Here is a 14,971-nt window from a genome sequence, read left to right as displayed (position 1 = left end):
CTTGCTCCTGTGGCACATGACTGCCTTTTGGATGGTCCCAAGATAAACAGAAGGAGAAGGGAAGGGCGGAATCCCACAGCACATCCATCCAACATGCTATGGAGGAGAGGACATGACTGTAGCTCAGAGGCCATGCCTGTGCCAGGCCTGAGCCAATTAAGCTGCGTTAACCTGCAGAAAGACTACTGTGTGCTCTGCAGCCAGCAGCCTTGCAGAAACCTTGGGAATGTCTGCCCATGCTCCTCCACACAAGGCTGGCATGCCCTCCGGAGCTCCAGCATGCTGAGAGAGGGTATTTCAGCTTAGCAAACAAATACAGCAACAATAAATGGCATCAATTATTCACTAATGGAATTATGTCTAGTAAATCAAACAGAATCTATAATCTGAAAAATCTTCTGCTTAAAAAATGCAATGATTTTTTAATTGGTTTTATATTCCCTGCTATGATTATTCAAAGCACTATATACAATGGGCTTGGGAAAAGAAGTGACTTAATCCGATTAAAAGGAAATCACCTGCCAGCTGGGAACCTAGCAGCTCCCACATCCTCAATTTATTTGTATAACCTCCATCTGCAAAATATCCTTTCTAGGATATTGCTAAGGCTGCAGTCCCCGCATTAGCTGTTTGTTCAGTCTGCTTCTTAAAGGAAAAAGGATGGCCTGCAGTTTTCAAAAACGCTTCCTAATATTAAGAAACGCCTGTGAAACTTAAGTCAACATTACACTTACACAGTTGCTTGAGGCAAACTGTTCTGTTCCCACCACAAACAGAAATTGTTACTCTGCAGACATGACAGATTTCTTCTGGAGCATCTGGAAGTCACTGCCTGTAAAGAAGACTCTGACTAGCATAATTAAATTAGCTCACCCATTTTAATTATTTTGGCACCACATCTCAAGTGAGAAGCAGCCAAACAAATTAATATTGCTACAAGTGTCTCTGACATTTTTGCAGTGTTGCAGGGTACTCTAAAACCTACTTGCAGCCCTCACATGCATTCCTGTTTGTCTTCTCCAAATGGGAAATACAGACACCTGAATCTATAACAAAGGGCAAGTAAAGGACATGAGACAAATCTTTCACAGCTGTTTTTCTTTTCCCTTCCATGAGGACTGTTTCTTCAGCAAGCTATAGTTCTATGCTTCCAACTGGAGCACCATTTCATCACCTTTTGTTTAGTATCTTAGATACTCCTGACCTCTCCTTAATGACTCTTGCCTGTTGTCCTGCCCCTGTGTACTGTCTGCACTTGCTGTCTGGATTTCTCATGCTCAACTTTCTCCCCTTCGGTTTTCATTCCTCGGCTTTGAAGGAGTACTTTCACACCAACCTCTGAAGATGCCTTCCTAGCCAAACCTCTGTTCTCTTTAGGCAACTTCAGTCACACTGATAATGTCCTTCTGGACACTCTGCCCTCCTTTTGACTGCCTCAGTTTTAGTGATGCTTTTGCATTACCTGAAGACAACACCTCACCCTCCTATTGCTCCACCCCAGGTCCTCTTCAACTCAGCTCTCTTTAGATTTTCCCTACCCCTTAAACAAGATATATTCAATTATGTGATATTACATGCATGCCAGTCAGCTTCATAATTGCTCTTGTACTTGACACTAATCATAATTCTGGCCATTCATGCAATAATTCTACACATTGCTTAGAAAAATGCCAGTCTGCATAAGTCGGCAAAGACACCAATACCCCAATTTTGCTGGTTTATTGTCCTAGTAGCCCAAATCTGTCTTTATCATCAGTGTCAGCACCTTCCATGCACTGCTTCACACTGCTCTACATAACTGTCTGCACAATTTCCCTTCCCCTTTTGAGGATGCTCACCAGTGTAGACATCCCTGTACCAATAGCCGGCAAGAGCCAAGACTACAACATCCAGCCAGAACACTGCTGCAGAGATCCTGTCCACAGGGCATCATTTGGGCACTTCATCCACTCCCCCCACCTCAGCTCTAAGCTACAGCTAAAACAGTCTTCCTGCTTTCAGACATCCTGCTGTTTACACTGCAGTGCAGCTGCCCACAAATAACCATTACATTAATTTCCTCTTTCCATTCTCCTTCATCAAGACATCAGTAAAAAATAATAAAAAAAAAAGACTCTGAACCACAGCACCAGCATGTTACAGCTACTGTCACCCTATGGAACAATACAGTGTCATTGTTTCTTGGTGCATTTCCCTGGTTGCATCCATCCACTATCCCAGATCTTCCACTAAACTAATACAAACAGTTAAAGCTCAGAAGCCTGTGGGGCATCTGTCTCTTTGCAACATAAAACATTTAGTGAAGCCCTAAGCAATCAAACAACAGTCCTTCATATCTAAAGATCTTTCAGAAGAGGAGTCAAATTATCAGTTTTGCACCAAGTGCTGATATCACAGAAACAGAAAATTATTTCACACACAATGTAGTGGAAAAAGCAAAAAAAGAAATCAATAGTTTGCTCCATGCAGCAATCAGAATGAGTATTGAAGGTGAGAGCCAACTACATGATTAAGTGCTTGCAGAGAAACTATAATTTTACTTTACATGCATTTTTCCCCTTCATCTTATTCTCAGCATATCAAATGAAAAGAATAAGAACCACCTATTCACTTGTTGGTTATATTTAGCAAGAAGCAGCCTCACAGCTTTTTTAAAAAAATATAATTAAAGGTGAATTACCAGCTGAATGATGCTATGACCACCAGCATGTCACTTCTACAGATGCGTACTTCTGACAAAAGAATTGCAAAGGCTCTTCCTTGCAGCCAGGTGCTGTGGCATCAGTGAATAAAGGCTGTTCAATTATACTGATTATGGATGTCACAAAGGGTTCCCATCCAGGCCAGCGACAGCAGTTTTGAAAAACAGGAACACCATCACAGCAGAGTTTAGACCAAGTTCCACCACAGCCAAACCCCATTATCCATGACTGCTCTCACAGGGCAAATAGGGCTCTGGACACAATAACCACAACAAAAAGCCACACACTAGTTCAGTTTAGCAACCTCCATTTACATTTTCCAGCCCAGCAGAAAGAATTCGGCCCAGCATCTGGCAATTCCCAGAGTAACACTTCTTAGCCTGGGGTGTGACATCTAATTCTTTATAACCAATAACTTTTCTCCTTTGTTCTCAAGAAATGTAGAAATTAAACTTAAAACTGACCACACCAGCTGAAATCAGTAATTTCTGTTTGCACCTGCAGGGCTGAGTGTTGGCTGAAGACACCGAGGACAGCAGGATCAACGGGAGCCCTCACACATGTAAGCACAGCACACAAATAGTGCAGAAAAACAAGATAATGTGCAAGTTTAAAAGTACAACTTTTACCCAGTGTCAGTTACCTGCCCACATACACCAGGCTGTAGCAGACCAACACCACTGTGCAAACCGCAGGGAACCTACTGGTCTGCCCAAAATCCTCCCAAACTCACAGCTTACTTGAGAAAGGCAAACAGTCCAATGAAGTCACTCCCTTTGAGGGGGGAGAGTTGCATGGACTAGAAGTCACTTCAGGCTCAAGTACAGGTGAGCCATTATCCAGGTGAACTGTCTACCCTGGAAGGAGATGCTCTAATGCCTCTTTGAAGTGTTCTGTTACTATTAGTAGGTTTCAAAAGCAGGTGTAAACATAAACCAACTCCTACTCCCTCCCTTCCACTGCCAGAAGAATCAGAGATTATCTACTCAGGAAAACTCTTCCCAGTTAATCCTATATATGATCACACATGTGGCCACCATGACTTTTTGGAATGCGATTTTCCAACATACAAAAAAACCATCCAGACTTAGAAGTTACCACAAACCACATCGACAGTTAAGAAAATCCCTTAGCGTGAGTAAAAGACTGGATGTTAAAACAATGCCAAAGTTATTATTACCTTGGTGGGGTTTCAGACAGATCAATCTTTTTTTTTTAACAAAAGAAAACATAAGGACACTTTCAAATAGCTTAAAGTCACACCAACAGAACATTATGGTGAGAAAATTCATCCTGTAAACATCTGGTAAGCAAACCATACTCATTATGACTTTTTTCTTTTTTTTTTGGCAGAAGAGAATAAGCATTATATATGCAAACCAAAAAGCAGCCATCTAAAATGCCTGATTGCATGAGTACTAGGTCCAGATCCAAAAGTAAAAATAATTTTCTGTGACTTACCAGAATTTCTCTTTGACACGAGCTTCAAATTCATGCTGACTACAGTACAGATCACAAGAACCAAGAGAACAAGAGGCTTCATCTTTCACTTTCCGTGTCAGCTGAAATGCAAACATAGTAGTAAGTCTGAATCACAGCTCTTCACTACAACAAAGCAGCAGCTACAGTTAAACTATTTCTCAAAGAACCATTACAGTGCTTAATGTAATGACTTCTGGGTTTATGTTTATGCAGAGGTAGGAAATCATAACAGTTCAAAGTAACTGTGTATGAACAATTTACCTCTATCACACAAAAGGGTTGGGTTTTTTATTAAATGACACCTCAAAAATATAATTTTGCTCTCAAAAAAAAAAAATCACAAGATACAACAGTTTATTTGAAATAGTATGGGTCTAATCTGGCAGATTTTTGTATGTTATTTAAGGGGGAGATCCTGACTGTCATAATTAGCTTTGTCTCATACAAACAGGCTAAACACTTTAAAAAATTCATATTGTTCAGGAAAGAGTAGGTTATTCATGCAGTCTCTCTTAGCAACCTTATTTTCCCACTGGTGACCTCGTAAAAGCTCATAAAATGAATTAATGCTACTCCACAAATTTGTCCTGTAAAATGAGGTAAAAGAAGGTGAACAAAATTCAGAAATCAAGGAATCTAGGTCTCGGGATTCTCATTTAAAAGACAAAATTAGTCTCTCCCGTGAACTTTACTACTCACTTTATATTACATAACTTTTAAAAAATAAAGAAAAAAAAAGGGAAAAATCTAGTTTAAGATTCTATTTTTAATTTGCTATAATTACCAGAACTAATTTTGTTTTCATTTACAAATACGAAGCCATTCAAGATAAAATAGCAAGAGCAAACTGAGGCTCCTTCTCTGCATTTAAAAACAGGTAGATTGAATCTGAACTCAGCAAAGCCCAACTTTCTCTTGCTCTCTCTCAAAGAGAGATGATTAATTATAAGCTAGAGTCCCCAAATATATGCTTAGCTTGAAGTCACAGGCCTTGAAGTGGCTTGATATATTTAGACTCCAGGAATTCATCTCCATAACAGATACAGAGTTTTTATCAGGACCCTTATTCTCAGATAAAGTGGGCAGTCATCTGAAATTATTATTTGCACCAAAAGATTCAGCAAACATTCTATAGCAGTTTCTTTTAAACAGATGCACAAAACTACCTGCATTAGGAGTCAAAACCAAGGCCAACGAAATGGAATAATTCCTTAAACTCTGTACCACATCTGCCCACTCAGAGGTCCCAAACCCTCAACTTTGGGACCAACCCAGACCCCCATCACCCAACAGGATAGAGCAGAAAGAGGGTGCAATGTCCTGCAGTTCACCGAAGCTTATTCAGTTTGAGTTTATTACATCAAATATCCTTCCCTTGTAATTTTACTACTAGCCTACTGTTGTGTGAAGAATATGTAAGGATATTTTACACGACAGGAATTATGTTGCCATTCAGTTATTTCAAAATTACCGCTTGGAACTGAAGTTCTCTTCCTCTCACCTTACTGTACTATAAGCTACAAACAGGCAGTGGATTTTTTTTTTTCCTCTTCCTGAACTCTATGTTCCCATGGGCACTTTATGCCTATTGATTCCTCACAGTAATGATGCTAAGGCATTTTCAAGGAATAATATGTGCTGAAGGGTGTCTGACAGTGGTTAATGACAGAATTAGCATTCATTCTTCCTTAACCTCTCCTTGGAGTAACAAAATCCTGAAACAAGCGAGGCCATCCTGACAAGAGAGCTTAAAAAAAAGTAATTGAACTAAATCTTTTGACAGATAATTGTAATGATGTTATGCTAGAATGATTTTCAAGTGTAGCTTTGCAAATTACTTTCTACACTTTCCTCCCTTCAGTTATTACAGCTGAAGTATGGAACTCCTAGGTCCTTTTTCATGTGGGTCCATCCATCTCCACCCCAAACAAGCTATGCTGCATTAAATACATTTAAAAATTCAAAGCAAGTTCTGCCAACCAATATTAATGCTAGGCAGAGGAGAAAATTCTTGGTTCTGTCAGCATTGATAGGAGTTTTGCCTTTTGAAGTCCTGGCCTCATCGAGGCAGTCAGTCTCTGTACCTCCAAAAATCAGGAAAATTGAGCAGGAAAAGGGCAAGAAACTACAGCACTACCTAGTCATTCACAATCAAGCCCACAGCCTCAGCTTGTCACATCTGACACAACCCCACTAAAGCTGGCATGGAAATACATATCAGACTCTGAAGTGTCACCTTCATCGTGCGAGACATTCCACCAGAAGAAGGTGGGAGTGGTGACACCAGTGTGACCAGTGGGTCAGCTGGTTACTGTCCAGAGACAGCAGCCATAGACAAACAGGCTGTTTGACCTGCCCTCTCATAGATGACTATCTGTAAACATGCAAGTTAACAAAGAACACAAGGTACAATACAAGATCTATTTCCCCCAGAGGAATGTCCCCTAGCCAGAAGAGAGAAGGTTGTATGTGTCCAGGACAAAGTTCTAAATTTGCTCACAGGCACTGAGCAGCATTTCCCTGAGGAGCTGCTTACTCTGACTCTGCAAACTCCAAGCAGCTGTAAGGGCTCACAGCTGTAACAAAAACATAGTACTCTACTGGATACACCTCACAAGAGGGGAACAAAGTTCAGGATCATTCCCAGAAGAGTGAAAAGACATCTTACTTAATAAGGATATAGAAATACCAATTGCAGACAACTTGCCCAAAGTCACTGAGAGGGGGGAAGAGAGACACAGAATAAAGTGTTTGTTGAGAAGGCTGAAAGAATCACTAATCTAGACCTTGTTGTGGTCTGCCAGGTTGCATTTGTATCCAGATAAGTAAAGGGAGGTTGCTGCCATCAGAGGGAGAAGTGTAGAAGTAAGGTGAGACAACTTAATTCTCCATCATTCCACTGCCAACAAGGGCACCCCTTCCCTCCTCATACTGCTTGATGCTACAGACCACAGACTTCAGGCAGCTGTCACAGTGACCTGTAAGCACCCAGCAACTACAAGGGACTTGTTGTGATGCAACACAGATTCTGTTCTAACAGAAACCACCTTGACTCCCATATGCTGCCCAATACCCTTCACCTCTGTTGACAAACTTAGTTCATTCTTCTGAGTCCTCAGAAAACAAGGCTTGGGAAGTTGTGTCCCATTTTCTTCATGTGCTGCCTGCTGTCTTTCCAGCACCCACATCAGCTCCTATAGCTTCTGGGACTCAAAAGAATTTCCAGTGACAAGGTTAGAAGGAGGCACTCAGAAACAAGAAGGAAACTGGAGCATTAGTATTCTGCACAAAACCCAGCACAGAGATTCCCAAGTTCACGCTTTAAATATAATTTAGCTTTGCTCTAATTTCTACCATGAGCTTTGTTTATGCAGTGTTCCTTTTCAAAAGAAATCAAGAAAAGAGATGCATGTGTGCACTCAGGCACACGTCTGTGCACAGGCTGAGATTTGCTGACACACCATGAGGCTCTGTAGGTTCTGGTTTCTCCACAGAAGCTGCGATGCAGAAGGCACTCGTTAAAAACAGCAGCCCACCTCTTTAGTGATTGCCAATTGTCAGGTTTTGTTGCTCAGAAATCTCACAGAAATAAATCACCATTGTCACCCCACACACAAAGGATGAAATGGCAACAGTAATCCTTTCACTGTCTTTAGAGTATGCTAGATGGTGACTTCTGTTCATTTCTTTTCAAACCATTTCCCCACTCTACTTTTTAAGGCTTTAAATTTTAATATGAACTCTCTCTCAGGTCTTCTCTTTTGCCAACACACCATACTAAGCTGTTTATTACTAAAAGATTCTCAGTCTATCTAATATGTTGGTTGGAAGCAACCCACAACGGGCACTGGATCCTTTTTTTTCATAAACACAAACAAAAAATACTTAGGATCAGAGATGCATGTTAGCTCAAATAATGTATCTTCAGCTCTACTTGGTAGGGGTCATGCAGTGTTCCTCGCTCTGCTGCTCAATGAGCATCAAAGAATATTTCATTTTGCCTAATTCATTGTGCATCTTCACCATCATAACCAGCCACTTAAGTTGTCTAAATACACAATGAACATTAATTCTACAAGGCAGTGTGCATTCAGCATTTGTCTTGCTGGATCTAAGCCTCCATTTGGCTCAGGTCCTTAACTAGACTCACATATGGTTCATTCTCCTTGTTCAGCTGAAATTTTAAGAGAAATTTAAAAATGAGGGAAGCATGGAGGATACCTGTCAGTGCTCGTGTTGTGCAGACTGAAAGTAAACATCAACAGTGAGACAACATCTAGAGTATTTGGGATTATTACTGGCTCAGCAGTGTATCAGTTGCATGACAGCATACAAGGAAAAAACAAGGTCTTGTCCTGAGGAAGCAAAGGAAACCACAACTAAATACACAAAGCACCTGACAAGGTTACAATACTGATCTGTAATGATTTCTCTAAAGGCTGAATAAAAACTGTAAAACTCACAGATCTTTTGGGATGTGATTGGAATAAACTCGGAATCTTCTCACTTATTTCAGAAGAAACAAACAGCACGACCCCTTAGGTGTCAACACTGAGGTTTTGCTTGAAAGATTGTAATGCTTCCATTAAAAAGTTAAATATCTTCCAAATGGCAACCATAGAAGATACCAAGAGCAGCATCTTAAAGTTTCAAAAGGCATCTTACAGTGTAGAACAGAAACAAAAAAAATGGGCTTCACTGCCAAGCACAAAAGAAAAGTACTGTGGATGGCCACCACCCCATAACTCCCCCCTTTAATATGTCTGGTTGCAGAGGGTAGAAGTGATTTTAGTTATGTTAAGGTGGCAATCAGACTCAACACTATGAGCAAACTCCTGGCTTGCCCTGTAGAGAAAATTCTGCAAGCATTAACACAAGAACCTTTTCCACCAAGGACTTTCTGATCCAATAGCTGCCTAAAATAGTGTTCATTTATGGTAAAAAAAAATGAAGAGCAGAAAATGGAAAAATCCCCTGAAATATTCCAAATACAGATAAAGATTCCAATATCTATAGGTTCAAAATGCTAAGTCTCTCCTAAGAAAATTCAACAAAACTTGAGCAGTCCATCCTCACAGATTTGTGAACCAGAAGAACTAGGACTACCTAGCACTGATTAGCAGATTGAGTTCTATCAGCTCATACCACACACTGACCTCGATTCCCTAAGCAACTCCCTCACACAGAATTCAAGTTCATTATATCTTCAAATTGGATTTTAAATCCCTCAATTGTACTTGTCCCCTATTGCAGCAACTCCTGCACTTGGAAATGCAGAAAGCAACTGTAATGAGGAACAAGACTGACAAAGGAGTGTGAAAGTTAACTATTGTTTTTTAAGCCTCATGCCCAGCTGCACCATTAGTGATGTACTGATTCAGCACTACCCTGGATTCTACAGAGAACTATTGTTCCAGCCTTTACATTGCAATATTCTAACTACACATCCCAGGAAAGATGGATATGCTTGTCCAGTATCACAGCTTTTAAATTTGAGTAGTCCAGTCCTTTTATAGACATTCAAAGTGAAATAAGTGTTGTGGGAGGAGTATTACAGCTGTACTGCAAGCCCTCGTGGTTTATGAGGTCAACATAATGGATCAATTAATTTACAGGCTTTTTTTCCCTCCTAGAGTTGAAGCTATTAATATTCTACATATATTTACTTCTGCAGCTTGTGGTTTAATCAATACAGTACTTCAGGCAACATGAAGTACTGTAGGAAATGTAAAGACTGTCAGACCCAGAGAGGTTAGTTTTACAGAGTGGGGCTTAGCCTCTTACCACCCTGTAGAAGTACTTAAAAGATTACAGAAAAGCCAGTTGAGGGAGAGAAGAAAATGTGAAGACAGTCTACACTTGGAAAGCTAAACATGTGCACTTACACTGTGGAACAGGGAGTGATTTTAAGAATCATTTTAAATCAGCTGAAGTCCTAGAACTGACAGTTACAGCAAGACAGTTCCCAAACTGCAGCAGTAATCAGAGCCACCCAAGGGGAAAGAGGAGCCCCAGCCCTGAATGACCACATATGCTTCCCAAAGCTGAGAAGGCTGCTGGGCACTGTCCCAGAAGGGCAGACTTCTTCTGGGCAGAGGCCAACTCCGAGGCTGCTCTCTCAGACTCAGCCCACCCAGCCCACCCTGGGCTGTGGAGAAGCTCCGCTCAGAACAAAAAGGACTCTGAATCCTGCTTTTCAGAACTCTGAGTAAAAAAACCCTCGTTGCTGATGAGAATTCTTAGGCTCCAGAGCTGCTGATAAACCTTGCAAATTCCAGAAAACCCAAGGCTTCACTTGACTCCAGCTCTTCAGTCGCTGACACCCAGAACAAACACCACTGCTCAGGTCGTGGGTCTTTTCTCCTGAGTGCTTTAGACAGCCCTGCCAGGGATCACAGGTCCCCTCTACAGAGCCTCAACTACAAAAGGAGAAGACATTTCAGATTAAAAGAGATGAGAAAAGACCATTTTCACCCACACCAATTTCACTCACTGCACACTGCTCTTATATCAATAAGGAAGTCTGTCCAATTCACAGCTGCCTACGCAGGAGCATTATTAAGCCAAAAGATTAGATGCTTTGCTTCTTTCATACTCATACCAATCGTGCTTCCCAAGCAGCTTTTGCAGAAAAGCTATTAAAAATGGAGACAGTTCAAAAAGAGGCCTCAATCCTGAAAGATAGCATATCCCTCCTCTTCCCCCCCATACTGCTTCTCTCCTTCCCCTTGTGTTCCTCAAGGCTCGTTATGGAGGTGCTCAGCACAAAGAGAACTAGATTTTAGACTGGGCTGCCATCTGCATGCTGAAACATTCCCTGCTTTTATAGAGAAACTGTTTTTACAGTGTCTTAAAACAGTCCCCTTTCCAGGACCACATAGAAGATGGACTGCAGCTATAACTGTCAGTTGTATTGACATTATATTTGCTCCTATATACACTCACACCTCTGCAGTATTAACACAATAACAATATCTGCACTATTGATGGCAAAGCTGATCCACATTCACTCCTGCACATTAATGAAACAAGCTCCGAGAGAACACAACTCCACATGAGATGTGCTCAGAAATTCATTCCCTGATCTCATTCGTGGCCACATGCTTCCCTAACTAATACCTAATGCTCAAAGAAGACAGAATTAACAGAAAAAGATGATATACCAGCTGTTACGCTTCTTATAAAACACTCTTCTACAGTTTTTCACTTAGAAAACACAGTTCCAGAGAAGCCAGGCAGGGCACTTGGCTGCCAAACAGAGGCAAGATGCTTTCACTGAACTCAGCACAACCTCAGTACCTTAAAGTGATAAACATATTCTTGATGGGGATTTTTTTTCCCCTTACATAACCAGAGTCTGGCCTTTACATATATGTACTGCCATATTTATCTGGATGAAAATAAGAATTTAAGCAAGCAAGCAAACAATACTCTCCCCAGAATTTGAGAATCGTGAGAAAATGTTTACAGAATATTCCTTCCACATATTTTATGGAAATCTTGAAAACAATGGGTTTTTTTTCTGATGCACCCAAAATTAAAGTGAAATACATACCTTATGTGCCCTGAAATTGCTCTACCAAATAGACATCCTCGTTAATTTAATTTTTACATAAAACAGTGAGAAGAGGGGTGGAAGGAACTCTCTGTAGTGCTTTTGGGATGAAAAGGATCAGCCAAAACCCCTGCAGAAGTTTCTAACACACAGTCTCTCTCTCACCAGCTTTGTCACTGAACATAACCCATCCCTCAGTCCACCACCTATTCCAGGAAGGTTTACCTGAGTCTAGTACCAGATGCCACAGGAAACCCTGACCGTCAAGGCTAGCAAAGAGATCCTATTTATTTTCAGCAAGGGCAAGATCTCTTCCCTCTGTCTTCTTGTCAAGGCTCTTTAAAGGAAGATTTATGTTTAGTTTGACATCCTGAAAAGCAAATTGCCTCTTAAAGTGCCTCTTTATTTTGCAATACACTTTAAATGTTCACTCCCCTTTCCAGCACTAAAGACCTCCTGATAAATAGTTCACATTGTTTGAGGAAGGCTTAGAAATGACAAGCAGACATGGTTTCCCATACAGCCCTTTAAGGCTGTTTAATAGTTGTTCACGATTTAGCATCCCTTGATATTTTCAGCTTGTGCTTGAGTTTGAAGTGAGAGATTATTCCGAGCATGAATGTTTTGGAGAGCAGGAAAAGTCCATACATTATAAATGCTTTATTTGTACTTCTTACAGTGAGTACAAATTCTCAGCCCTTTCCCTCAGATGCACAGGTCCAGGCCACCAGCCCCAGCCATCCCTGCCAGCTTCCCACCTCAGCCAGCCCCCAGCCAGTAGGGATGGCTGCCTGCACATGCTCCCTGGAACTTTTCCTCCACCTCTGGTCCCACAAGGGCATCACAACTCAGGACACAGAAAATTTTGAACTAACAGCCTCTCCCTTCCAAATGCCACGTAGAAGACACTGTTCTCCTTAGCTTTAACTGATTACTGTAACATGTACCCTTCTCTCCCAGGAAACAGCTGTAGTCAGGGTAAAAATTACTCTGCTTTTGCAAACAAACCAAATCCCCTTACAGACACATCCCAGCCTGAGAGCCTGGATGCTCCCGTCACATCCAAGCAGGTAGAGCACACCAAGGGGTATGGGCCTCACACGCTGTCCCCATTCCCTCCTCCTTGCTCTCCAGCAGCCTGTCTGCATCTCTGCTGGGCTCCTCACACACACACTGCTCCATACACAAGCTGCCCGTTACCTCTGCCGGGAACTGCCCCCAGCAGCTCCCAAAAGCCTAAACCCTCCATGGCTCAAGCTTAGGGTGGCAAGGGACAACACCCATGAGATCCTGAGCCCAGTTAGTGTGCTCCTACCTGCCTCTGCTTCCACACTCCTCTGCAGCCTCATCTGGGCTTAAGGCTGCGAAGTCCAGCTTCTTCTGAGGCCCCCAACCTCCATCAAATCAGGAAACTTCCTCCTCCCTCTCCCACACCACCAATCTCTGCCTGATCAGAAATTATTTGTGCCACAAGAACAGCCTTTCTGCTGAGCTCACCTTCACCCCACCAGCCTACGAATCCCTCCAGACACTCACAGGCTCTTTTTTGATCTGACTTCTGTTTGGAGAATGGTCAGTCCCCCCACATTGGTTTCCAACAGCTTCAGCTACTGCACTGCTTCAAAGTGCAGCCATCAGACCAGCAGCTCTGAAGGTTAAAAGGCTTTCCATCGCTCTGCTCTGCGAGACACAGAGCAGTTCAGACAACACTGGCTGATGCCACGTATGCACAGAGGCTCCAGCAATTGCATGGCATCCACCAAAATTGACTCAAACTCGCTAAGTGCATTAATGTGGCACACCTGGCCTTTCTTACTTCTCATGCAAGCAAATCTTCTTCCCTTTTCCCTCCCCTTCCCTCCCCATTTTGCTGGTAAAGCATCAATCACGAAACAATTTGAAGATGAACCTCCTATGAGTTTCTAAGCAATGTGAAAGTAAAAGAGTGGTCTGCAGAGAACTCCTGAGCCTTACAAAGGGAACAACCAAAGATTCCTCTCTCTCCTGTGCTCACCTGCAGCTCAAGCAGGGGGGTGAGTACAAGGAAGTCTTGTTATCAGCTAGCTGAACGTTCCCAGCTGATCACCCCTCCCTGGTACCCAGGTGTGGGCCATAAGTGCACACACCCAGGCACGCAGGATATGTGCTTTCCAACACCCTTGATCACCAGCTGGAAAGCTTTAGTTCAGCAGAGGAAGGACTCCCCTCGCAGATTCGGATCTGGAGCACGCTGGAGGTGCAAGCTGCTGCCTAGCAACACAAGCACTCTGCGTGGAGGTCGGACCATGCCCCAGTCCTCCCACTGCAAGAGGTCTCCTATGCCCTATCCTCACAAGGATGCAAACCTTAGTAATTTCTCAGAAAGCCATCCTGCACATCACCTGCACAACGCTTGCTTAACCACAGACTCGCCAAATCCTTATGAACACTGACTGTGCCTTGGTGAACTGCCAGAACTCTACTTCTAATGTTTACTGCACATGCATTGCACCCTGCTGGCTTAGGGAGCCCAAAATCCCAAATCCTAGCGGGTTCCACTGTCTCCTCTGCAGTCACTCTATTGCAAAGCAAGAGACTGACTTGCTGTCAGGCAGCTTGTCCTCCAGACTTACCTCCTGCCTCGGGTCTGGCACGAGCAAAGCCTTTCAGACACCATGTCCTCCTCAGGGCTGGCCAGCTCCTGCCTCTGGAGGGAAGTCCCTTCCCATGCACTACACAGAAGCAGGGCAGGCAGTCACCTGCTCTTACAGATATCACAGACTGTCAGGCAGCCACACAGTTTTATCCCTGACGAGGAATAACATCCCCTTTTAGGCACGGACAGCAAGCATTTGGGGCGAGTGCTTCTCTCAGGAGTGATGCAACCATAATCACGCAGCACCTGAGCACCCTGAAATAGCCCTTGCCCCCTGCCTTTCCCTCCTCCCCCAGCAGGTCACCTCGCCTTGCACCCACCTCTAAGAATACTCTGAAAAACCTCAAAACTATCCGCACTCTGATGGTAATATTGTAACACCCAAAAACCGCACACACGCACTAAAAATCTACACAAATATTTTAAATAATCAGGATAAAAACAAGACAACATAAACACTGCCGAGGAGCACGACAAAGTGCTGTCTCCTGCCACGATGGGTTTTTCCTCGCAGTACAAACCTAAGTTTGCGTCTTAATCCAAAAGAAGCAAAAATTGCCCAAAGCACACAGACCTCACTGGAACTTTGAGAAACCG

At 42.6% G+C, this 14,971-nt stretch overlaps 1 protein-coding gene across 2 annotated transcripts in view; it reads right to left on the bottom strand.

Annotated features, from left to right (window-relative positions):
- The window catches only part of IL1RAPL2 (interleukin 1 receptor accessory protein like 2), a 359,886-nt gene extending 345,469 nt beyond the window's left edge, over positions 1–14,417 (bottom strand). For both annotated transcript variants that reach the window (XM_008930689.2, XM_018070872.1), the window contains exons 1-2: positions 14,352–14,417; positions 4,164–4,264 (exon numbers count right to left, since the gene is read on the bottom strand). In XM_008930689.2, coding sequence (XP_008928937.1) covers positions 4,164–4,245 — 82 coding nt within the window. In that variant the 5' untranslated portion in view covers positions 4,246–4,264; positions 14,352–14,417. The remainder of the gene's footprint in view (positions 1–4,163; positions 4,265–14,351) is intronic.
- Between the last annotated feature and the right edge of the window lie 554 nt (positions 14,418–14,971).

Source organism: Manacus vitellinus, unplaced genomic scaffold (genome assembly GCF_001715985.3).
Source record: "Manacus vitellinus isolate BGI_N305 unplaced genomic scaffold, ASM171598v3 scaffold_19_pilon, whole genome shotgun sequence".
Classification (NCBI taxonomy): domain Eukaryota; kingdom Metazoa; phylum Chordata; class Aves; order Passeriformes; family Pipridae; genus Manacus; species Manacus vitellinus.
The sequence above is the reverse complement of the archived record's forward strand: the minus strand, read 5'-3'. Positions and strand labels throughout refer to the sequence as shown.